The 24,920-nt window shown below is 40.8% G+C and overlaps 1 protein-coding gene across 3 annotated transcripts in view; it reads right to left on the bottom strand.

The window, feature by feature from the left end:
* Positions 1-24,840, bottom strand: part of ccdc173 (coiled-coil domain containing 173) — a 69,657-nt gene extending 44,817 nt beyond the window's left edge. The window contains exons 1-3 of one of the 3 annotated variants that reach the window (XM_041200407.1): positions 24,648-24,827; positions 8,868-8,945; positions 5,366-5,589 (exon numbers count right to left, since the gene is read on the bottom strand). In XM_041200407.1, the coding sequence (XP_041056341.1) occupies positions 5,366-5,589; positions 8,868-8,945; positions 24,648-24,714 (369 nt within the window). In that variant the 5' untranslated portion in view covers positions 24,715-24,827. Of the gene's footprint in view, positions 1-5,365; positions 5,590-8,867; positions 8,946-24,647 lie in introns of all 3 variants that reach the window. The other 2 variants (XM_041200409.1, XM_041200408.1) reach the window with 2 other exon arrangements.
* Between the last annotated feature and the right edge of the window lie 80 nt (positions 24,841-24,920).

Raw genomic sequence — 24,920 nt, 5'->3', positions numbered from 1 at the left:
GAGAATCATGCATGTAAAACATCCAGAATGCAGTAAACATTTAGGAAATTGATGTGTGGACTGAATGATAGCAGCTGACTTAACCATTAAACAAGGTGACCACTAAGCAGCTAACCAATCAATACAAGGTAATGATATTTTGATTCCAATAGTTAATTATATAACTGCAATGGTGTACTTTAGGAACTCTATATTATCTGACCAGGATGACTGTGGCCGGTGAAAGTAGGCAGCTCACCAGCTGAATTCTATGCTTCTGGAATCTTGATGTCGATCTCATAGACACTGCATGTAATGGATTGTATTAGTTTGGTTATTAATAAAAGCTCTTAATCGCACTTTTCACAATTTCCTAATCCACGAACCCACCTTGAGGTGAAGGTTAACATAAGAACATAAGAAATAGGGGCAGGAGTAGGCCACTTAACCACTCCAGCCTGCTCTGCCATTAAATAAGATCATGGCTGATCTGACTGTGACCTTTTCTGTCTGCCCCATAATCCATGACTCCCTTGTTGATCAAAAATCTGTCTAAACCAGCCTTGAATATACTCAATGATCCAGCCTCCACTCCTCTCTGTGGAAGAGAATTCCAAACACTCAGAGAAGAAATTTCTCTTCATCTCGGTCTTAAATGGGAGACCCCTGATTTTTAAACTGTGTCCCCTAGTTCCAGATTCCCCCACAAGGGGAAACATCCTCCCAGCATCTACCCTGTCAAGTCCCTTAAAGTTATTTTTTAACAAGATCACCTCTCATTCTTCTACACTTCAATAGGTATAGGCCCAACCTGCTCAACCTTTCCTCAACCCCTTCATCCCAGGAATAAACTTAATGAAACTTCTCTGAACCACTTCCAATGCAAGTTTATCCCTCCGTAAGTAAGGGAATCCAAACTGCACATAATATTGTAGGGGCAGAATATTGCACTTGTCGGGCGGGTGCGTGCCTGACCTGAACAAGCATGCGATGATGTTGGGCGAGCGTCCTGACGTCATGGCACACTCGCTCTTACGGTTGGCAGGCAGACAAAAAGGCCAAGCAGCCTTTGGATTTTTTAGGAATCCTCATCCACAGGTGGGATGAAGATTCCAACAGCAAATAAAAAGTGACAGAGGTACATGAGGGGACAGTTATTAACATTGCTTAAGTTTTTAATTTTAAAAATCTTCAGATGCACAGAGCTGCCTCAAGGAGCTTTAACTGCGTGCACCCGTGCGCATGCACGAATTTCAGTGCTCGCACTCCTCCCGCTCCCACCCCGGCAGTGCTGAGCACTGCACTGCGCGTTTCATGCTAGCTGGCTGTTAATTGGCTAGCCAGCATGAAATCGCGGTCGGTGCCAATTGCTCCCAGGACTGTCCACCAAACCCACCTGACCACCGGAAAATCCTGGCTTAGGTGTGGTCTCGCCAATGCCCTGCACAGACTTCCCTACTATGATACTCCATTCCCCCTTGCAATAAAGACCAACAATTCATTTTCCTTCTGCTACTGAACTTCTTCATCCTTTCGCCATCTGTCCATAAGCAGAGGTGTTTTAAAATTATTTTAAAGTAGGCTGTGGCGTGTTTTCCCAAACCCTCAGTTTCTGTGATCCAATTTCATAACTAATATACAGCAAACGTTCTTTATGATTAATTCATGAGGTTAGTTTATTTCACATTCAAATCCTGAGAAGGATGATGTTCGCAATCTTGCACACACACACATACCACAGTAAGGGAGGATAGAAAAGAGGGGTCTTTTACAACTATGGACTACAACAGTAAGAGAACTACAGAAATGAATATTAGTTCGCTTGGTTTCCGGAGTCCAGAAAGTTAAAGTCCAGAGGGCAGAATTTAGTTCAGATGAGTCCCTGGTTGGAGATAGCAGCATAAAAATCCTTGAAATGATGTAGTACAATGGGATTCCTGTGCTTAGACCAGTTGGCAAGCAATGACCAGAGACTTTTAAAATCAAATAGGCTTCGAGAAGTTGTGACATGGTGGCCAGCTGCTTGGTCAGCTGGGAGATCTGCTGGAGGTCTTTTCTGTTACTGTTAATTTAGCAGACTGAGTTGTGAGGTTAGAAATGTAATAGTAAAATGGTCCAAAAGGCTAGAAACATTGGGGGTGGGGGGGTCATGTGATGTGGCCCATTAATGAATTAATTGTAGCCTCACAAGCAGTTTCTGTGCTTCTGGCCAAAATCCATTGTTTCCCTTAGGAGTGAAATGGTGGTGTTAATATCTCTTCAGGGATAATGAGTTTTGGTGTATCTGTCTTTGATATCATCCCAAATGGGGAGCCAATTAGTCTGTTAGCCTTCTAGTTTCATGACTATAATGTGATCTTGCAATGGGGTGTGAGATTCCACAAGGATGAAAGTGGAATTGTTTTGTTCTTGTAATCTGTTTTAGAAGCTTCCAGAACAGATGGCCAATCTTGAGTCATATAGCTTGTAGCAGCCAACATTGCCTCAGCAAAAGTTCATTTTAAAATAGCAAAAAATGAATAAAGCTTTGATGTACACAGTTTTGATTTCTTTTCATGTCTTATTGACAGGATACTTCCTAAATATTTGCTGTACCTGAATAGTGTATATCTGAAAAACCTGACAATATGGAGCTCAATTTTATCTTTACCTCTGGTATACAAACAAATACTATGATATTTCACAGTGTGGTGCATAATGGCTAAAAAAATTAGAATGAACTCAACAATGTGAAGGTAACATTTTACTGTCTTGTGTTTAGGGATCAACTACAAAGAACCATGATACAGTGCTTCACAGCTGCTGTGACAATACCAATGAGCAAGTGCCTCTTGAGCAACCTCAGCTCTCTAGGATCCTTGGATTGGGTTTTCTTCTCCTTCCTGCCGCTTCTCCGCTTCCACAGACTTAAAAACTCTTACATTTCTTTCTTCAGTTCTGATGAAAGGTCATCTTGACCTGAAATGTTAACTCTGTTTCTCTCCATAAATGTTGCCAGATCTACTGAGTATTTCCAGCATCTTTTGTTTTTATTTTATACTAGGTTATATTATCAGGATGATTAAATGCTAGACCACTAGCCTAGTTCAATGCATACATAGCTTGTATGTATCCCCACCTGCCATCCTAACTTACCGAATTGAAATAGCCTGCCCACTTCCTCGCCCCTACCCTCCCCAACTGCTGCTGCTGATGGCCCACAGTGCCTCATGGATGCCCAGTCTTGAGTTGCTAGATCTATTCGAAATCTATCCCATTTAGCACGGTGGTAGTACCACACAATACGATGAATGGTATCCTCAAAGTGAAGCCAGGGCTTCATCTCCACAACGACTGTGTGCAGTGGTCACTCCTACCGATACTGTCATGGACAGATGCATCTGCAGCAGGCAGGTTGGTGAGGATGAGATCAAGTATGGTTTTCCGTCTTGTTGGTTCCTTCACCATCTGCCGCAGACCCAGTCTAGCAGTTATGTCCTTTAGGGCTCGGTCAGTTGTGGTGCTACCGAGCCACTCTTTGTGGTGGACACTGAAGTCCCCCACCCAGAGTACATTCTGCACCCTTGCCACCCTCAGTGCTTCCTCCAAGTGATGTTCAACATGGAGGAGCACTGATTCATCAGCTGAGGGAGGGCAGTACATGCTAATCAGCAAGAGGTTTCCTTGCCCATGTTTGACCTGATGCCATGGGACTTCATGGGGTCCAGAGTCGATGTTGAGGACTCCCAGGGCAACTCCCTCCCGAATGTATACCGCTGTTCCACCACCACTGCTGAGTCTGTCTTGCTGGTGGGACAGGACATACCCAGGGATGGTGATGGTGGTGTCTGGGACATTATCTGTAAGGTATGATTCCGTGAGGATGACTATGTCAGGTTCTGACTAGTCTGTGAGACAACTCTCCCAATTTTAGCACTGGCCCCCAGATGTTAGTAAGGAGGCCTTTGCAGGGGGTCAACAGGACTGAGATTGCCGTTGTCGTTTCCGGTGCCTAGGTCGACGCTGGGTGGTCAGACCACTTTCATTCCTTTTTTGTGACTTTGTAGTGGTTTGTTGCAACTGAGTGGCTTGCTAGACCACTTAAGAGGGCATTTAAGAGTCAACCACATTGCTGTGGGTCTGGAGTCACTTGTAGGCCAGGCCAGGTAAGGATGACAGGTTTCCTTCCCTAAAGGGCATGAGTGAACCAGATGAGTTTTTACAACAATCAGCAATAGTTTCATGGTGATTGGCCAGATTTTTTATTGAATTCAAATTCCACTATTTGAATCTGGGTCCCCAGAGCATTACCCCTCAGCCTCTGGTCACTAGTCTAGCGACAATACCACTATGCCATTGCCTCCCCAATAACACTATCCTTCCTCTATATAAAGTTATATCCATCTGCCAAATACAGATGTATATCCCATCACATCTCGCCTGTAATCTATTTTTCTTCTAATATTCTCATCTAATCACAGATCTTTCTTTGCATGATCTACTGAAAAGTACTCCGACACTCTTGCGCCCAAACTCCCACCAACCCAACTCCTCACCCCAGCTATGTTTTCATCAAGGTCATTAATAAAGCTGGTGAAGCACAATGATCTTAATATCAATTCCCGCAGAACTCCATTAGTAACTGATTTCTACACAGAACTACTGCAGTTAAGAATAATCTTTCACCTATAATTTGCAACTAACTTCTTATCCAGCCCAAAATCTGCCTTCTAATACCACTATTCTGTATCTTATTAAGTAATTTATTTTGCGCTACTTTGGCAAAAGGTTTTAGAAATTGCAAATATACAGTCTCAACCAGGCTAATCACATCCATCAACATGGTAACTTCCTCAAAAATGGGGTTAAATGTTGAAAGTCTCTAATAATCTCTCCTCTGTCAAGGCGGCATATAGTGGGGTTGACTTCAACTTTCCAGTCTGCCAGAAACCAGGTGGAGGGCATTTAAAATGGAATGTTTTCCACTCCTTTCTGACCAATTAGATAAATGCTTGAAAATTGCGTGCACAGCTCAGTGATGTCATATGGATCGCTTGGCATAGGTCCAGCATCAAATTAGAAGGCGATACTCAAGGTTGTCACTAGGAAATTAGATGTAGTGCAGAATGAAGTCTTAGACTTCCCACCCTCCTCTCTGCACTTCAGATTAGTCACACTCACTTTACGTCCGTTTGTCAGCCATAACACGCTGGATAAACAATCCAACTATACTTTGGAACACAGTAAAAATGCAGTGCTACAGCACTATAAGCACAGTAACATTCTGAGAATATAAGTACTTGTTTTTTTTCTACTTTAACTGATGGATAAATACAAGCAAACAATAAAGTGATAAAATGTTGTATAATAATAGAAAAAAGGTGGAGGATATTTGAAATGTGCTTACTGCAATGGTGTTCGTCCAGTGTTTAGTCACTTCTTTAGATTTTAAATGCAAGGCTACTCTTTCTTCATTTTGGGCATGTAAAAATTCTGCCTCTCTATTTATGCCATTCAGATCATCCTGGATTCTTTGCCATTCCGCTTTTGGAAGTACTGTAACTTGTCGAAGGTCCACCAAATTTGGAAAATGTAATTCACCAGAGTCACTGGGTTTGTCATAAGTCAGTGCTGAAATTCCCAAAATATCAATTATGTCATAAAAATATTCATAAAAGCTAAGTACCTGCTATAAGTGATGGATGGTAAAACCAATCTCCAATTCATTCTATAAGAACTGAACATCAGTGTCTTATACGTGAGGCCAGGAGCAGAATATATACAGTTTAAACCAAATAAGCTTAAAACTCAAATGTATGTTCAGTCAACTTCACACATCTTATTGCCAGTTCAAGTAATTTCAGGATATGTGCTCCCAGCGGCAAATATATTTTGTAATGCATAAGATTCCAATGATTTTTTTAAAAGTTATTTTAATCCCCATATCTTTGTTTCTGCAACCGTACATCTTTAACACGAAATAATTTGCCACAGAAATCTCCAGTGCATAAAAAATGAACATTGTGCAGATAAGAGAGTATTGTGAGGCACTATATAGGTAGAATTAAGGAATAAAAAAGGATTTAGTACTTCAGGGGAGTTTGTATAGGCCACCTGTTAACAGCCGTGAAGTGGTATAAAGACAGAGATTAGAGAAGCACACAGCAAAGGCAGAGTGGTTCTAAAGAGTGATTTTAACTTTCATACAGATTGGAATAAGCAGGCTAGCATATGACCATAAGAACATAAGAAATAGGAACAGGAGTAGTTAAAAAGGTAGCGAATTTTTGAGTGAGTCTTGGATAATTTTCTGTAACACTATATCCTAGAACCAACAAGGTGGGGGGCCATATTAGATATAGTAATGAGTAACGAGCCAAATTTAGTTAACAGCTTAATGATACATTATTTAGCGATCATAATATGATCAAGTTCAATGTAGCGTAGTGTTAGGAAGAGAGAAACACAAAATCTACTAAAATTCTAGATTTAAGTAAGGCTGACTTCAATGAAATGGGATAGAGACTGTCTACAGTAAACTAGGCAAATATATTAATGGATAAAACAACAGGAGATTAGTGGGAGATGTTAAAAACATAATATAATGGGATACACACCAATTTATACCCATAAGGCACAAGCACTCTATTTGCCATGGACAACTAAAGAGGTAAGAGAAAATATAAAGCTAAAATAAAAAGCATATAAAAATACCAAAGGAACACATATCCTGGTGACAGGGGAAAAGATATAAGGAACAGCAACGGTTGACAAAAGAGATAGCAATAGCTACAAAAAGGGAATATTAAAAGAAACAAGGGTTTCAAAATCAACAAAATCAATTATATAGGAAAAAGGGATGGTGAGGAGTGATATGGGCCTCTTGGAAACTGATAATAGTGATATTGTCAATGAAAATGAGGAAATGTTGGACATGCTGAATAATTACATAGCTTCCTCTATTGTAAATACTATTGCAATCAGCATATTCCAAGGAAACTAATATTGAATTAGAGACAGAAACTCAACTAAATGAACCTAAGCAAAATAACAGTAAGGAAGAGAATAAGGCATAAAAGAATGTCCAATCCCCAGGACAAGACGGTTTTAAAGGAAATAGAGCAACTGCAATATTTACACCTAACTGGACTCTTCCGAAGTTCTCTCGTTTCAGGAACTCTTCCTTTAGATTGGAAAACTAGGCATCACACTCTGCTATTTAAGAAAGGTGATAAAGGAACACCAGACAATCATAGACCAACTGGTCTAACATCTGTTGCTGGGAAATTGCTAGAGTCTATTATTAGCCACTGAACACTTTGAAAATTTTCAGCTAATCAGAGAGAACCAGTATGGATTTCTATGAAATAGGTCATGCCTGGGATGACCATACATCCTGTTTTAAAAGAACAGTCCCATATTTAAGTCCTATTGCAGGTGTCCCAACTTTTACTTAAAAAGTAGCAAATTGTCCCATATTTTCTGCCTCCTGATGTCAATTGTATTTCATAACACCCAATGGCTACTATTCCCGAAAATGAAGGGTACACATAGGGTAGATATTGTTATATTATTTGAAAATAAAGAAAAACCCTATGAGAAGGATGCACCAATCAGTCGCTAACTAAAGGAAGTTAAGGATGGCATCTAATTGAAGAAAAGGAAAATAATGCTGTAAAGATTAGTGGTAGGCCAGAAGATTAGGAAAATTTTAGAAACCAACAAAGGATGACTAAAAAATGAATAAAGAGGGAAAATTTAGAATATGAAAGTAAACTAGCAAGAAATACGAAAATAGGCAGTAAGAACTTCTACAAGTATATAAAAAGGAAGATAGTAAGTAAATGAAATGTTGGTCCTTTAGAGGATGAGACAGGGGAATTAATAATGGGAAACAAGGAAATGGTAGAGGCTTTGAACGAGTATTTTGTATCTGTCTACATGGTAAAAGACACATAAGGCATCTCAAAAATAGAAGAAAATCAGGGGAAAGGGAGGGACGAACTTAAAACAAATACTACCACATGATCTTAATTTGTTTGTGGAACATATTCTGATTGATTGCCATTGAACTCGCTTGAATACAAGTAATTTTACCAGGTGGCCCTTATTCAACACAGGGAAATATGATCACCTTAGTCATACCTTATTTCCTGAACAAATTTGTTTGACAAGTGACTAAAGTAGTGGTCAGAGGATATAGATGCCTATGTTCCTCAACAGTGTGTAAGTTGTTAAGTACAGGAAATTGACAATGTGCAAAAAACTTATTGAACTGCCCAAAATAGCTGGATCGTTTAATCTGTTTTAAGTTACACCTACGTGATTGGCTCTGAGGTCAAATGGTGACCCTATTCTAGTAATGGGTCCTGTTCAAATATTTATACCTTGAACAACAGCACCGAAACAGATTAGTTGGTCATTAAGGCATCGCTGCTTGTGCTGTGCACAAATTGGCTGCAGTATCTTCTACATCACGACAGTGATCACACTTCACAAAATGCTTCATTGGCTTTAAAGCATTTGGATCCATCCTGCGGTTGTAAAAGGCGCCATATATATGCATGACTTCCTTTTATTTGCTTATTATAGACGGCTGCCTGTGAGTAGTGTGGATGGTATAAGTGGTGAAGACTATACTTCTAACCCCTCCTAGTCTACTAGATCTGGAATATAGCTATTTTTGAAAATTCAGACATGATCCAAAATCAGTGAATTACATTGCACTGGGTAGCTTGAATTGACAATTCAACGTGTTACTCATTAATTGGCACTTAACTTGTGTTTTCTAATTTTATGATCACCTAAAATCAGTTTTAGTGTTACATCTTATTTAACAATTTAGAACTTATTCTGTAATTTAGCAGATATGCATTACCATATACTTCTCAGTATCAAGTGCAACTTACCATCCACTTTCTCAAGATCGCTCTCCTTATGACACCTTGGCACACACTCATTGATGTTCTGAACTGAAGATATTCTACCTACAATGCATATGTAGTAGATATAAACAGCAGGACAACACTATTCAAAATTGCATAATTATAATAATTACCATTGATTAACACCTTCGGTCTCCCATCAGTGATCCAAATACTAATTTAATCCTGCAAGCTATCATTTTAGTCATGCCTCTTGTGAGGAATTTTATCAAACACTTTAAAGTTTTAGTGGAAAAGACCACACTTTACTTTTTATATCTGTGGTTTTGTATATGATATCTTGGAGGTCTTGAGTTGTCCAATATTATAGACTTGCATCCGTCCATCTCAGGAGATGAAGGTCTGCACCCAGATTATATGGTATTTCTACATTGAACATTGTCTGTTATGGCTTTAGAGGCTGATTCATGGGTGGCAGTGCCTTCTGCAGCTGGCACAGATGAAAAGCATTGGCCCAAGGTTGCCTGATGTTTTTTCCTTCCAGCAGGCTCTCTTTTTCACCATCTGGTCATTTCTTCTGTCCTCTATTTTTCTACGCCCTTCCTGACCCTGTCCCCAGGTACTGCAGTCAGCAGTGAGGACTTCCTAGTCATTGACTCTAATCCCAGCCAACTTGAAGTCTCACTTGCAGACATCCTTGTATCGCAGACTTGAGTGACCTGTTGGTCTCATGCCAATAGCAAGTTCACCATAGAGCATGTCTTTGGGTAGACGATTGTCATCCCACAACCCAGCCAACAGAGTCGCTCCTGACTCAAGAGGGCAAACATGCTGGGGATCCCTGCACACTGGTGTATTTCCATATTCAGCACTTTTGTCTTGCCAGAATGTGCCCTCTGAGGCAGCGGAAGCAGAAGCTGTTCAGCCACTTTTCTTGGCTTGCATATGTTGTCCATGCCTCACTACTGTAAAGGAGGTTGTTGAGGACACAAGCCTGGTAGACATAGAACTTTGTATTTTCAGTTAGTTTGCAATTGGCCCATACTCAACTTCTCAACTTTGACATTACAGCTGTGGCCTTGGCAATGCTGTTGCTGATTTCAGCATCAAGAGACAGTTTGCTGGTAATTGTTTATCCAAGATATGTGAAGTTGTCGAGATCTCCATAGCGAGGTTGTCAATGTTGATGGAAGATGGAGTCTCTATGGTCTAGTCCGTAACTTTGGTCTTCCAGATGCTGATTGTCAGTCCAAGCTGGGAGAACCGATCTACAAGGCGTTGCAAGTGAATTTCAGCATGGGATGCCAGTGCAGCATCACCAGCAAGCAACAGCTCACAAACTAGGACATTCTGCACTTTGGTCTTGATGCAGTCTTGCCAAGTTGAACACCTTGTGACCGGCTCTGGCATTCAGATAAACACCCTGATTTGAGTTGCCAAAAGCATGCAATAGCAGCATGGAGAGAAGAGAGTTGGCACCAAGACGCAGCCCTGCTTTACCCCTGCTGATTGTGAAAGCCTCTGATGATGCTCCATTGTAATTGATGAAACTGCAGATTCTCATGGAAAGCTGTTCCACGTCGCTGTCGAGTCACTGAGCCTCGAAGTGGCTTGCGCCTTGATGGACGAGGTGGTGCCATGCTAAGTGATCGGAAGCATTCTCTTCCCAGTCAGTGGTGTTAATGCCTCTGTGCTTTAGGGTGACCTTTAGTGTATCCTTATACCTTTTCCTTTGGCTGCCCTTTGCGCTTTGGCCAATGGAGAGCTGGGAGAAGAGAACCTGCTGAGGGAGATGGTTTTCAGGCATCCGGACGCAATGGTAGACGTGGGATGCCAGGGTCTGCAGTCTGGTCAGAGCAACGCAAGCAAAGACCTTCCCCACAATACTTAACCAGGAGATGCCTCTGGAATTGTTGCAGTCACTGTGATTCCCTTTGTTTTGCACAGGGTGTCTATTTTGCATCACACACATCTTGAGGCACTAATCTCTTCTTCCAGCAGAAACACAAAAGTTCATGGAGATGCTGTAGCAGTACTGGTTTTCCACTTTTGATGATTCCAGGTGAAATGCCATAGTTTCCTGGAGCTTTACCACTGGCAAGACAGTCAATGGCCTTGTTGAGCTCTACTATGGTAGGCTCACTGTCCAGTTCCTCAATAACAGGAAAGTTTGGAAAGGCACTGATAGCTTCTTCAGGGACAATGTTCTCCGGTGCGTATAGTTCAAGATAGCACTCCACCCACCTTTTGCATCTGTTTCCTAGGTTCATTGATGATTATCCCTGTCTTTGCCTTCAAGGAAGTTGACTTGGTTGCTGCCAAGTCTGTTGCTTTCTTGATTTTTTCATACGTTCCTCTAGCATCCCTGCAATCAGCAGCAGATTGTATGATGTTGCAGCGTTTCAACCAGTATTAATTGGTACAGTGCCAAGCAGTCTGCTGAGATTTGATTCCGGCAGTTCTGAGAAGATTTTGTTTCCTAGGGACCTGCTTGTAGTTCATGGGGGCTCTCCTCTTGGCTGTAATAACTGGCTCCATTTCAATCCAATGAGCCTCATTTTTCCTCTGATCTTTTTACATGTACGTATTGAGTGCAGAGTTATAGGTGGTGTTGTGCAGATGATCCCACTTTGACACTACACTCTGGCCTTGGGTGTTCTTGTCCGAAAGAGCCCAATCGAGGATGTTGAGGAACTCCTGGGTCCTTTCTGGGTAAGTGGTACAGCAAGAGTTAATCCAAGGATGACCTTTCTTGGAGTGGTATAGTTTTCTTGGCTGAAGCCTGGCCTTGCTAAACACCAGGAAGTGGTCAGTGTCACAGTCAGTGTTGTGATAGCTTTGAGTGATGAGGACTCTGAGGGTGGTACATATGGTGATGATGAGATCCAGCTGGTGTCAGTGGCAAGATCTCGGATGTCTCCAGGACACCTTGTGGCATGGCTTAGTTTGGAAGTAGTTGTTCATCACAGAATCCATGATAACATAACATAGCTCCAGCAGCCACTGTCCATTCTTGTTCATTTTGTCGATTCCCCGGTGCCCCATGCACATTGGCCAAGCTGTGTAGTCGGGTACCCACCCTTGCACTGAAGACTCGAAGGTACCGTCCTCAATGCTATAAATTCTGCTGATGGTAGTGTCATGTGCCTTAAAGAATTGATCCTTAATACCTGGGGTGGAGGTAAGTGTCGGGGTAGGTGCACATGAGGTTAACTGGCCCCTCGCTTGTTGACAAGTGAAATGTAATAACTCTCTCTGAGCCATCTGAGCAGGGAGAGGGTGAGGAAGGAAGGGGTTCAATCATTATTAGTAATATTTTTTTTAACTGGGAAACCCACTCCATATACACGTTACCTCTTGTGTATTCCCCTGCCAGAAGAACATGTAGTGTTTCTCTTTAAGGGATCCATTTTGAACCAGCCCAACTTCTTGAAGGGCGGCAATGTCTACATTGAGCCTTGTAAGTTCTTTGTAGATCACAGTTGACCTGCACGCATCAACAACCTGCAGAAGGTCATCGGTAAGGCCAGGAAAAATGGTCCTTATGTACCAGCTTGTGTTGCAAAATACTGGTGTCTTCTTTGTTGAGTTTGTCTTGTCTGATGCATAGATTAGCAACCTGCCTGTTGAGAGATGACTCTTTACGTTCCAAGCATCCATGCAGGCCGTGGCGGGACAGCACCTAACTGACTGGGGACTGCCCAGCTTGAGGCGGGTAGTAGCTATCCAATGAGGGCGATGATCACTCCCACCAAAGGAATTAAGCCCTAGCACTCATGCTCTATGCCAATCGAGTGAAAGCTTATAACCAGTAACTGTTTTTTCCCATTGTTATGATCCCCAGCTGAGGTTACCACTGGACAAGCCTGATCCCAGGGTGGAACCCAGCTTGATAGATCTTAACTTTTATTTGTTTGTTTAGATATGTGGAGAGGGGCTACTGAACAGAGTCACCGGGGTCAGCTAATGATTTTTTTAACAGAAATATAAAACATTTACTAAATAAGAAAAGATAAACAATATTACAATACTTCTCCACCCACAACTATACCTTAACAGATATATACAGATTTGTAAGGATAGCACAAGTTACAAACGCTATCTTATACTTTAATGTCCACTGTAAGTACACAGTCCATGTAACCCAATTGGCAACCAAGTGACAGATGCCACCTCAACCAGATGCAATGGATCTCTCATCAACTCCCCCCAGACGCTGTCACACCGTGAGCCAACCAGTCTCACTGAACTCTGTCTTTCACACAAGGGTTTCCGATCTCCTCTTTCCAAGAACTTGCCTCAGAATCTTTACCCAAACCAATGCTTTCTCTCAGACACCTTCCACAGGGGTTCACCTCCTGGGTTTCAAACTCTCCTTTAAATATTCCTCTCCCCGGGTCACAACATGCAGTCAAGCTGTCTTCCATGTATTCTCTCTCACTGACTCAGCTATCAACAGTACACCACTGTTTCAAACGCCTATAGCAAAGTGTTACAGACCTTCAGCCGTCTCTATGGACCTTCTGGCCTCTTGCAAGCTGTTTTCACTTTAAATCTGCTTTCTGCAGCTTAGTTCTCTTTAAATCTGAAGCTTGGAGCCTTTCTTTCTGCTCCTCACTCTTAACTTCACTTAACAGGACCTTTTCCAAGTTCCTGTCCTTCCCTTTTGACTAGAAGGTCTTCTTAGGACTTTCTCCTGTTCCACTCCCCTGAATTTTAGGGTCTTTTCTTTAGATTGAGACTGGCTATCTATCTCCAGTCTCTCTTGGCAGCTGTTGTCAAAACAACTGAACTCAAACTGCTTCCATATCAAGCTGCTGTTTCTAGCTTCTTGTGTGTGTGTCTTTGGGGGTCCTGCCTCTCCGGACCCCTGTTGCTAAGTTTCTCTACTCTTGTTTGTTTAACTTAGCTGCAACAGTTGTAAAACTCTCATTAGAAATGCAGGCACCTTTTAAAGTGAAACTAAAACTCAATTTGACCCTTTCTTAACACACATATACAGAAATACAATCAAACTTAAACTTTAAAGCTAAAACTAATTCCTAATATCCACAAATACAAATAAATCTACTTAAACTATCTATATTTCCTAATACTGTTTTGTGCCAACGTAAATCACAAAGCTGGAGTGTTCTCTCCAGGACTTGCCTAAGCATCAGGTCCACCATCTCAGCATTACTTGTATTGTGGAAAGGAAAGGATGAAACCAGTACTGTTTGGTACCAGCTCCACTGAAGGAGTTGTCGGAAAGCTGCCTGATAGATGACAGATGACCATGTATGGGACTCCATTCCAACATAGATCAACTTTAAATAAAAGACCAAGCCAAATTTTGATCATCAGCTGGAAAGCCATGTGATATGAGCTGAAGTAGCATTTAAATTGAGCTCACCTTCAAAAACATAAAAATCTGACAAGGTTTAAAGGTTTTAACATTTAAATCCCAGTAAAAAGCTTTTTCCCGCATCTTCAGAAGTAAGCTTTCCATGGTGATTCCTGTGCAGTTCACTGCTATACAGGGAGAACGGGAAAACTGCATCTGAATGTAAGCCCCAAGATTGTGGACACTCTCAGAGGAGGTTATTTCCATGATGAATATAGAGTGCTCCTGCCAATCGGAGGACAGGTTCTGCAGGGTCTCAGTAACCACACCTTCATCAATATCCCCCACTGCCACTGATAACTGTTTTATTTAACAATGTAAATTATAATAAACTTTGGTATCAGCATTTACAGTTAATAAGATAAAAAAGATGATTAAGCATGAATTAATAAAATCTAACTATTTAGAAGAACAAAAATATACTTGATTTTTCAATATCGCCATCCCTTTGCAGCATAGCATAATTACATTCAACTTCCAATTGATACCAATATGAGGTTTATAAGATAGATATATTTTGGGACTGTTTCTTTAATTTAGGGTAAAATGCAGTAGTAAAAAGGATCATGTGACCTGTTCCAAATCCTGCTTGACAACAAGCCTGGGTTGGGAAATCGCGTTTGACAAATTTATTAGAATTCTTTGAAGGTGCAACAAGCAGGGTGGATAAAGGGGAATCAGTAGATGTATTTTGATTTCCAAAAAGCATTTGGTAAGATGCCACATAAAAGGTTGCAGAAGATAAGAGCTCATGATGTTGGGGGTGATATATTAGCATGTTTAGAGGGTTAGCTAACTAACAGGAAACAGAAAGTTGGGATAAATGGGTTATTTTCAGGTTGGCAAACTGTAACTAGTGGAGTGCCACAGGAATCAGTAGTGGTGCCTCAACTATTTACAATCTATATCAATGACTTGGATGAAGAGACAGACTATTTTGCAGCCAAATTTGCTGATGATACAAAAAAAATGTAGGAAAACAAGTCGTGAAGAGGATACAAAGAGTCTGCAAAATGCTATGGATAGACTAGGTAAGTGGGAAAAACTTTGGCAGATAGAGCATAATATGAAAAATTGTGAAGTTGTCCACTTTGGCATGAAGAATGGAAAAGTAGAATGTTATTTAAATGGAGAGAGACTGCAGAATGCTACTGTGCAGAGGGATCTGGGTGTACTTGTACATGAATCTCAAAAGGTCAGCATGCATGTACAGCAAGTAATTAGGAAAGCAAATGGAATGTTGGCCTTTATTGCAATTGGGATGGAGTATCAAAGTAGGGAAGTCTTGCTACAGTTGTACAGGGCATTAGGAATACTGTGTACAGTTTTGGTCTCATTACTTAAGGAAGGATATACTAGCATTGGAAGCAGTACAGAGAAGGTTCATTAGGGTGATTCCGGGAATGAAAGGGTTGTCTTTAAGTATATTCAAGGCTGAGATAGACAGATTTTTAATCAGTAAGGGAATCAAGGGTTATGGGGAAAAGGTAGGAAAGTGGGTTTAAGGATTATCAAATCAGCCATGATCTTATTGAATGGCAGGGCAGACTTGGTGGGCCGAGTAGCCTACTTCTGCTCCTATGTCTTATGGTCTTATGAGGAAAGGTTGAGCAAGTTGGGCTAATACTCATTGGAATTTAGAAGAATGATAGGTGATATTATTGAAACATACAAAGATCCTGAAAGGGCTTGACAGGGTAGATGTTTAGAGGATGTTTCTTCCTGTGGGGGAATCTAGAACTAGGGGGCACGGTTTAAAAATAAAGGGTCCCCATTTAAGGCAGAGATGAGGAATTTCTTCTTTCAGAGGGTCTTTAGTCATTCTCTTCCACAGAGAACAGTGGAGACTGGGTCATTGAATATATTCAAGGCTAAATTAGAAAGATTTTTGATTGACAAGGGAGTTGAGAGTTATGGAGGGCAGGCAGGAAAGTGTAGTTAAGGCCACATTCTGAACTGCCTTCATCTTATTGAATGGCGCAGCAGGCTCGATAAGCCGATAGGTCTACTCCTGCTCCTATTTCTTATGATTTATATGGACAGTGAGGTCCATATTGATTGACTGGGAAGAAGGTGCAAGATACTCACATCTATAAACAATGACTAGACCAGCTGTGCTGACCATGGATATACTGTTAGTCTCCAAGTCTCTTAGGGAAGTGTTATGGATGTCAGGTTTATAAATGGTTATACTTTAAATTGTCTATTTAATTTCAAAGGTAACATGGAGTTGGGGTTCTAAAGAATAGCTAATTAGCATTTCTACCTGGATACAAGACCCATATGATTCACATGAGACGGGCTTTGAGAGGGGAAGGGTCCATAGCAAGCCATTGCAGTATCAGCTTACAGGGTTTATTAAAATATCTGAACCTCACAAGCAAAAAGTCAGTCTGCAAGAATCTGACAAAGAACAAGGGAAAGAGCAAGAGAGAGCACATGAGAGTGAGAGAGCATGAGAGAGAGAGAGAGAGTAAGAGCAGAGAAATAGAGGCAGCCTCTGTCTGTTATTCCACATGCAGAATGTGAGTGGGAGTGCATGCTCGGATTGAAGAAATGAAGTTTGTGAGGATTTAAATGAGGCTGGAAGATTTGCCTAGCTTAGGCTAGAGGGAGGAATCCCCAGGCTAACCCTCACTATGAAAGTCAGTTCAAGGATTAGACATTACCTGGTTGGAAAAAGAAAAAGGAAGTAAGCCATCGGGAGGTAAGAATAGCTTTGGACTGGTTGCTGGAGAATGAAGTGTCCACTTAAGGGACTGAGCAAAGTATAACTATGGAGGGGATTTTTAGTAATTTTAAGAGTTAAGTGGAGAAACTTTTCTGTAGTTTAGAGTATAAGTTGCCTACTGAAATAGTGTCGCTTTTAGTTTGTTACAGTAATAGTCTTAAAACTTGAAATCTTGTTGTGTGATCCTTCCAGTCAGTCTTTGAATATTCAAATATCTTTTTAAAGGTCATCAGTCTCTATGAGGATCATAAACCAATATATATTATGCAATTGCAAAGGTTAACTTCTGGCATAAGGTAGACTTTCAGGGGTAAGTCTGTAACTACTGTTCATAAAATCTCTATCATTTCTTCATTTAGGTAAGTGGTTTAACTGCTGCAATGAAACAGTTCAAACTTCTTTGCTGGTTACAGTCTCCAGAATCTTTGGCAAGTTGTCTGCAGTCATCTTTTTTCCCAGATTAGAGCAATTTCTTATTTTATAAACATACACCTAACACTATATACTGTTATACTGAGGCCTAAATCTTGATGGGAGAAATTGGTGTGTTCACAATGCACACTGTTATTAATATGTAAATTATCCAGCATGTTCAGGTGAAGACAAGATACACCATGAGTTCCGGATCGCCATAACTTTGAGGTCCATTTGTGCCTTGCAAAAGTGAGAGCTGGCCCTTAACTTATGCAATATTTGAAAAAATCTGTTGCATTTACACAGTTAATGTTCATTAAACCTGCCGGAGAAAGTTAGGGCTCATACTTAACAGCATATGTACACTTTTAACAAAGTGATAATTGTTAATTATCCCAGGAGTGTTTGATGGAGTGGGATATGGCCTTAGACAGAGACTTTGTCCAGATCTGCCACTGTGATCAGTCTGTGACGCTCCTTATCTGTGGGTAGTACAATTTAAAATAAAAACAACAATCGTTAACCAACCCTCTGGTCACACACGAGGCACTTCTAGAGCCGCCTTGCTGTTAGAACCTGGTCCAAGACACCCTTTATGATGAAAAAAGTTGTGTGGAATGTTGTTGATTTTATAGAAGACTGATGTCCTGCCATTAAAGTTAATTTGTAAAGATGTGCTCCTACACTTCTTGTCTGAACCTCACTGACATAGCCAAAGGTAAAAGTTGATCAGAGGTAATGTTACAAGGCTGAAAAAGACCTTGGAACTGATTGCACTTTGTAAGTCATGAGCTTTTAAAAAAATAAATAAATTGGACCAGATATAACTATTTCATAAAATTCTACAGTACAGAAGGTGTTATCCAATTAGTTCTAGTCCCCTGCTCTTTTCATTACATCTTTTCTGTAAATGTTTTCTCCTTCAAAAATATTTATCCCATACCCTTTTGACGGTTTCTATTGAATCTGCTTACAAGTGCATGAGGAATGAATGATTTAATTATAATAATATTGTATAATACAAACTATACATACACATATATACACAGTCTTTGGTATTTGTGCTATCTTATTTATCAAAAGAAAAAATCCTAAAAAATAAATCAACTCAAATTCAGGAGGTGATCTTACTACATGACTGCATTACCTAATAAAGGAGTTAGTCTGAATGGAAAAAGTAGCCCCCTGAAAATTAAAATCTCAACAAGAGACCTCGAAGAAAAATTATTTTGACTCTGGTACATCTTCTGAAATCATCTAAATGGCCACAAACCATGTCTAATACCAGCAAAATATCTCTCAAACCTTTGCAGCGTTTTATCCGAGAGCAAGTATCCATTTAAGTAGTGCTGAAAATGGCCATCTCCTGAACTGTACTTTAATTATTTCAAGTAAGTTACCTGTTAATCTTCTATATTCAAAGGAATCAAAGCCTAACCTATGCAAACTCTCCTTATAATTTAACCCTGTTGGCCCTGGTATCATTCTGGTAAACCTACGCTTCACTCACTCTAACGCCAATAAAGCCTTTCTCCGGTCCTGTACCCAGAACTGAATGCAGTACTTCAGATAGCTCCATAACTCCCTTGTAATGTTGTTATATTATTCGAAGAGTTAGGAACTATATCACTCACTACTTCACTATTTACAACTTATATCAATGACTTGGATGGAGGGACCGATTGTATGGTAGCTAAGTTTGCTGATGACAGAAAAATAGGTAGGAAATTAAATTGTGAAGAGGTCATAAATAACCTAAAAAGGGATATAAATAGGTTGTGAGTGAGCAAAAAATTGGCAGATTGAGTATAATGTGGGAAAATATGAACTTGTCCATTTTGGGAGAAAGAATAAAAGAGCAGTATAATATTCAAATGGAGAGAGATTACAGAGGGATCTGGGTGTCCTGGTACATGAATCACAAAATGTTTGTATGCAGGTACAGCAAGTGATCAAGAAGGCAAATAGATGTTGACATTTATTGCAAGGGGAACCAAGTATTAATGTAGGGAAATGTTGCTACAGCTGTACAAGGCCTTAGATCACATTTGGAGTACTGTGTACAGTTTTGGTCTCCTTACTTAAGAAAGGATATAATTGCATTAGAAGCAATTCAGAGAATGTTCACTCAACTGATTCCTGATGAAGGGGTCATCTTAAGAGGAGAGGTTGAGCAGGTTGGAATTTAGAAGAATGAAACATGATCTTTTTGAAGTACATAAGATCCTAAGGGGACTTGACAGGGTGGATTCTGAGAGGATGTTTCCCCTTGTGGGGAAGTCTAGAACTAGGGGACACAGTTTAAAAATAAGGGGTTTCCCATTTAATACTGCGATGAGGAGAATTTTTATTTCAGAGGATTGTTGGTCTTTGGAATTTACTTCCCCAGAGAGCAGTGGAGGCTGGATCATTGAATATATTCAAGGATGAGTTAGATAGATTTTTGCTTGACAAGGGAGTCAAATATTATGGAGGCAGTCATTGAAGCTGTGGCCACAATCAGATCAGCCATGAGTTTAACAAATGGCAGAGCACGCTTGAGGTCCGAATGGCCTACTCCTGCTCCTAATTCTTGTGTTCACTATAGCCTATAAAGTACCCAACCAGTAATGTATCATTCCACAGCACATGGTGAGATCTGAGAAATACATTCAATGTCAGTTCCTTTATCACTGTAAAACAGATGTGATTATTTCAAACGTCTGGGAACCACAGGACATAACACACCTGTGACATAACTTGCACTCTTTTATATTTCTGTCCTCCTGAGATAAAGGTCAATATTCTATTAGTCCTTTAACTATGAGGAGATTGAAGAAGTAGCTGTTGTAACTTGAGTTAAGATGAAAATAGTGTAAGAATGGTGTCCTTTCCACCCTCTATAAGGCACAAATAAGATTAAATACTTATCACTTAAATGAATGCAGCTCCATCAATACTCAACAAGTTCAACACCATCAATGTAGTATAATGGGTTAATAGAACAGTAATGTAAATCATGATGTAACCTTGATATCAGCAGTCATGTGCTAGACACTCGGGAGAGAGGATGGAACAGCATGTACTCATGAGTGACAAACCTACTCTATAACCTATCTTGTACATAGTGTTAATAAATCAGTTTGAAGTAACTACTTGGGTCAGACTACAGTCTCTCCAGATAAGATAGGCCACGCAACCAGTATACAAAACATGGTAACAGTGGTGGTGACACCAATCTAATGAAGGGTTGGTGCCATTGATGAGACACCATGGCAAGAAAGTGCAAGAAAACCTGGCAGAAGTGAGAATCTACAAACGTTCTTAAGGAGGCAAACTGGAAAGCAGTCATGATGTCCGTACCCAGTGACCAATCATTGCCCCTACCCCGCCTGTTCAAAAGTCTAGAGCACCCACACAGAGGCCAAAAGCAGAAGTTATAGAAGAAACATTTCCTCCGGTATCGTGTAGCATTGGGCGTCCAAGCTAAAGAGCAGACGCACCAGGTCAGTTCATTTGTTTACGCAGTTGGACCGGTTGCCAACGATGTTCTCTTGAGACAGGGTGTGAAAGAGACCTCTGCAGATTTTGAGGCTGTCCTAAAGCCTTCAACACATATTTTAGCCCAAAACGAAACATCATGATTGAGTGAGTGCAGTTTAATCAAAGATCCCAAAAACCAAGGGAATCTGTTGAATTATTTCTTACTGACCTATATCACCCAGCTAGGTCTTACGGATACAGTGCATTGAGAATTGAACTTATTCGCGACCGCATTGTCATTCGAGTCCGTGATGAAAGGCTCTCAGATTTTTTACAGACCAAAGATGACCTCACTCTTGATCAAGTACACGAGGCAGGCTGAACTCAGAGACATAAATCAGGCTAAATTTGTCATGGCTTAGATGACTCTGTTAGCTGAGTGGCCCAAGGGCAGGACCCCCACCCATTCAAAGGTCTGCCAAATCAGGCGAAAGGGCAGGAAACCCCACACCAGCCTTCTTGAGATGCTTACGCTGAGGTATAAAGAAACAGCACAGATGCCAAAATTGCCCAACAAGGGACGCAAGGCATTTCCAGTGTGGGAAGACTGGACACTTCAAGCACTTCTGTAAGTCCAACAACTTGAATAGAGGAAGAAGACAGGAAAATATTTATGAAATGCACACCATCCAAGAAATTGGAAATAATGACAGAGACAAAATTATGGAGTTTCTAGGGGAAGTAAATAGTCTTGATCAAGACCATTGGTTAGTTGGAAGTTAAAGACTTTGACACTGACTTCAAAATTGACACTGGAGCTGGTGTTACAATCCTAACTGATCATCTGGACTGTCTCCAGTCAACAACTCTATCCATCAGACATTAAATTGCAAGGTCAAGTGGCACAAACCTTCCAATAAAAGGTTGGCTAATTAACACTCTTCCCTACAAGACGCAACAGATCATTGGCTCCCTCTATGTTGTTTACAATCATCACATATCCTTAATGATTGGAGATGTCAGTATACTACTGGTACATTCTGGAGAAAGCAGATGACAACCTACAACTGGACAACTGGGTGTCTTTCAAGGAAGAATTTCCGAAGTCATTTGTAGAGCCAGTGTATTATCATCCTACGGCATAAGTGAGGTGAGGTTTATTCATTGAGCAGTAATTCACTCTCCATCACAGAGACACCATCCACTAAACCTCGAGCAGATAGTGAGATTGTGGATCTCTCCGTTCATTCTGAAGCCAGGCTGGAGGGTGCGGGCACAGGCACTGCAGAATAGCCATCCACAAGAAGACCTCTTGGACTGGGGTCGATTCTTTCCAGGGAATGTAATGAGAAAGAAGCTGTTGTAGTACAAGTGATCCATTGGAAGCTGAGGTCTTAGAGGTTGGTATGCTATTCAAATCTACAGCCAAGGCATATGAAATCTCTAGTTTCTTTTTTGAGGAGACAGCTGTGTTTGCTGCAACAGAGCAACATCCCGATCTTTGTCCTATTGAACCCACCAACGCAATGCCTTGTATATCGCTGGCTGAACATGAAGAGTTGTCTAGGGAGAATGAAATGCTTGAGTCTTTCAAGGATCACATTGCCAGAGTGTTGGTAGAGCCTATTGGCTTGGGTGAAAGTAGATTGACCCCCACCCTTCAGCCTCATCTGAAAAACCTCTTCCCACTAAAGCTGCCATTCAGCACAGAAGCTGAAGCCAAATCTTCAGAGCTTCTACAATCGAGGAGTCCTGCATAGGAATTTCATCTTCATATTGTTTTATAAATTCATCCCATTGTTGAAAATAGTGTTATCTTATCTACTTATCCTCAAAGTCTTTCCATTGCCAACAGTGGAGCAGCCTCGCACTGAGGAAAGTGTGTCAATGTTACCACAGCCTACAGAAAGTGAATATCATTTCCAAAATATAATTGGGAAACCATTTCTTCTTCATTTCCTGCAATGCCCACAGGAATTTTGTTGTTCTTCTCGTTGTCTAGATTCACTTGGATCTCAGATCTTCAATCCATTTAATTCTTAATGCAGCAGTGAATAATATGGCTGTGAAAATCTTAATTGAAATTGAAGATCTTTTGTATTTTCAGGTCTTTCCCCAGTTGTTATGAGGGAGCAGAAGATTCCTGAGCGTGTCTCAATTTCTCTTCTTATGTTCAAGAGAGTTTAGGTGTTAATGCCCTTCAGTCTTCTCTTTAGGATCAATCTTTCTTTGAAAAGATTCCACAATCCTTACAGTTCTGCAGTCCTGGCATTTACATTCTGATTACCCGCAGCCCTGGAAAGCTGCTGTTCCATTTTGCTGATCATGATGTCCTCTACGGGCCAGAGTAATACCTGCATGTCTCCAGGATGTCTTCCCAGAGAGCCCAGAACACTGTGGGAGATTTAATCCCTCACTGGGGGGGGTTGGTGAAGAGTAGGAAGTAAATGGCAGTTACAAAAATGCAATGTAAATAGTTTAAAAAAGTTTTATATCGTTATTGAAGAAGTTGATAGTATACTTGGGGGGAGATATAGTATAATGAGTTTAATTGAATAGTTATGATAATGTGATGTTGATCATGATGTAACTGTCACATCACTAGTCATGTGCTAGACACTCGGGAGAGAGGATGGAACATGACAGACATACTCACTCTGTAACCTATCCTATATATAGTGTTAATAAACCAATTTGAAGTAATTACCTGGGTCAGACTACAATCCCTCCAGAGAAGTTAGGCCACGCAACCAGTATACAAAACAGTCGATACCCGTATCACCATGTTGAACAGTCACTACCTTCACAATGACATACTGTGCCGGCAGTAACTCACCAAGACTTCCATGACAGCCCCTCCCAAACCCACAACATCAACCATCTAGAAGGGCAAGTGCAGAGGGTACATGGAAAAACCACCAACTTCAAGTTTTCCTCCTACTCACACACTATGCTGACATATATTCATCATTGTTGAGCCAAATCCTGGAACTCCCTAACAGCACTGTGGGAGTTCCTTCACCATACAGATAGTAACTATTCAAAAAGGCTTCTCAAGGACAACTAAGTAATAAATGTTGACCCTGCCAGTGCTGCTCACATCTCATGAAAGAATGAATAATGTCCTAATAATGATAGCTGATTCCTTTTTGTTCCTCTCCCCTCTGTTTCCAGCAGGAATGCTGGTCGTCCAAATTGAGTTCTGCCTGGAAATCACAACAGGTAAGTCTTTAGTGGTAGGTTTTTTTTGTTGTTTTTGCAATTTTCATTCCACTAACGCCTTGTTTATAGGCTACAAATTCGGCACAAGAAATCTACAAATACAAATTCCATCTGGTTTGCAGTTCCTCAAAGGCTCATTCAGGCTATGTTCACTGATCTTAAAATTATTAATTTAAAGTACAATTCCTGTTTCACTTATATCATCAACTAACATGGTGAAGTCTACTGAACAGTGTTGGATTGATAACATTCACTCAAAAGAAGTTACTTCCGTTACTGGTTGAAAGCATTTTGTAAAAATTGCATCATCCTTTACCCTCGAATGACTGTATGCAAACCAAAAATATTGTCTGCCGTCTTTAACCATTAAAACATGATGCAATTAAGATAAATAATTTGCAGGGCCTTAATGAGGCCACTGGAACGATGGAGACATAGTGAGCAAGCCTCAGATCTCAGCGCCCCATGCCCAATGCCTCAGACACTGACTCCTGGATTTATAGGATCGGTGCCGAGTGAAACTGCTTGGCAACAACCAGTATAAATGCACCATGGCAGTGCGCGTCCTTTGATCCTTTCTATAAAAACTCACTGGAACTGCTGCTATCGGTACTCATCGGTCTTCTGTTTGGAGGCGTGAGGTTTGTAGCTGTCGCCATTTGCTTAAGAAAAGGAAAACATGCATCAGAAATTAATGTCCGAGCGCGGACACGAATCACTTATTTCATTCAACTCACAACAACCCTTTAGTGTGTTCCCTTTCGCCAGTTGCTCAGCAACAGCGCCGGAAGTGTGAAGAAAACGCTCCGCCCCCTTCCTCAGGAGTATGTCCCCGGCTTCCAGGCAACCTGCCGGTGGGTGGAGC

This window comes from Carcharodon carcharias, chromosome 12 (assembly GCF_017639515.1).
Source record: "Carcharodon carcharias isolate sCarCar2 chromosome 12, sCarCar2.pri, whole genome shotgun sequence".
Classification (NCBI taxonomy): domain Eukaryota; kingdom Metazoa; phylum Chordata; class Chondrichthyes; order Lamniformes; family Lamnidae; genus Carcharodon; species Carcharodon carcharias.
Note: the sequence above shows the minus strand (reverse complement) of the source record. Positions and strands in the feature narration are given on the sequence as shown.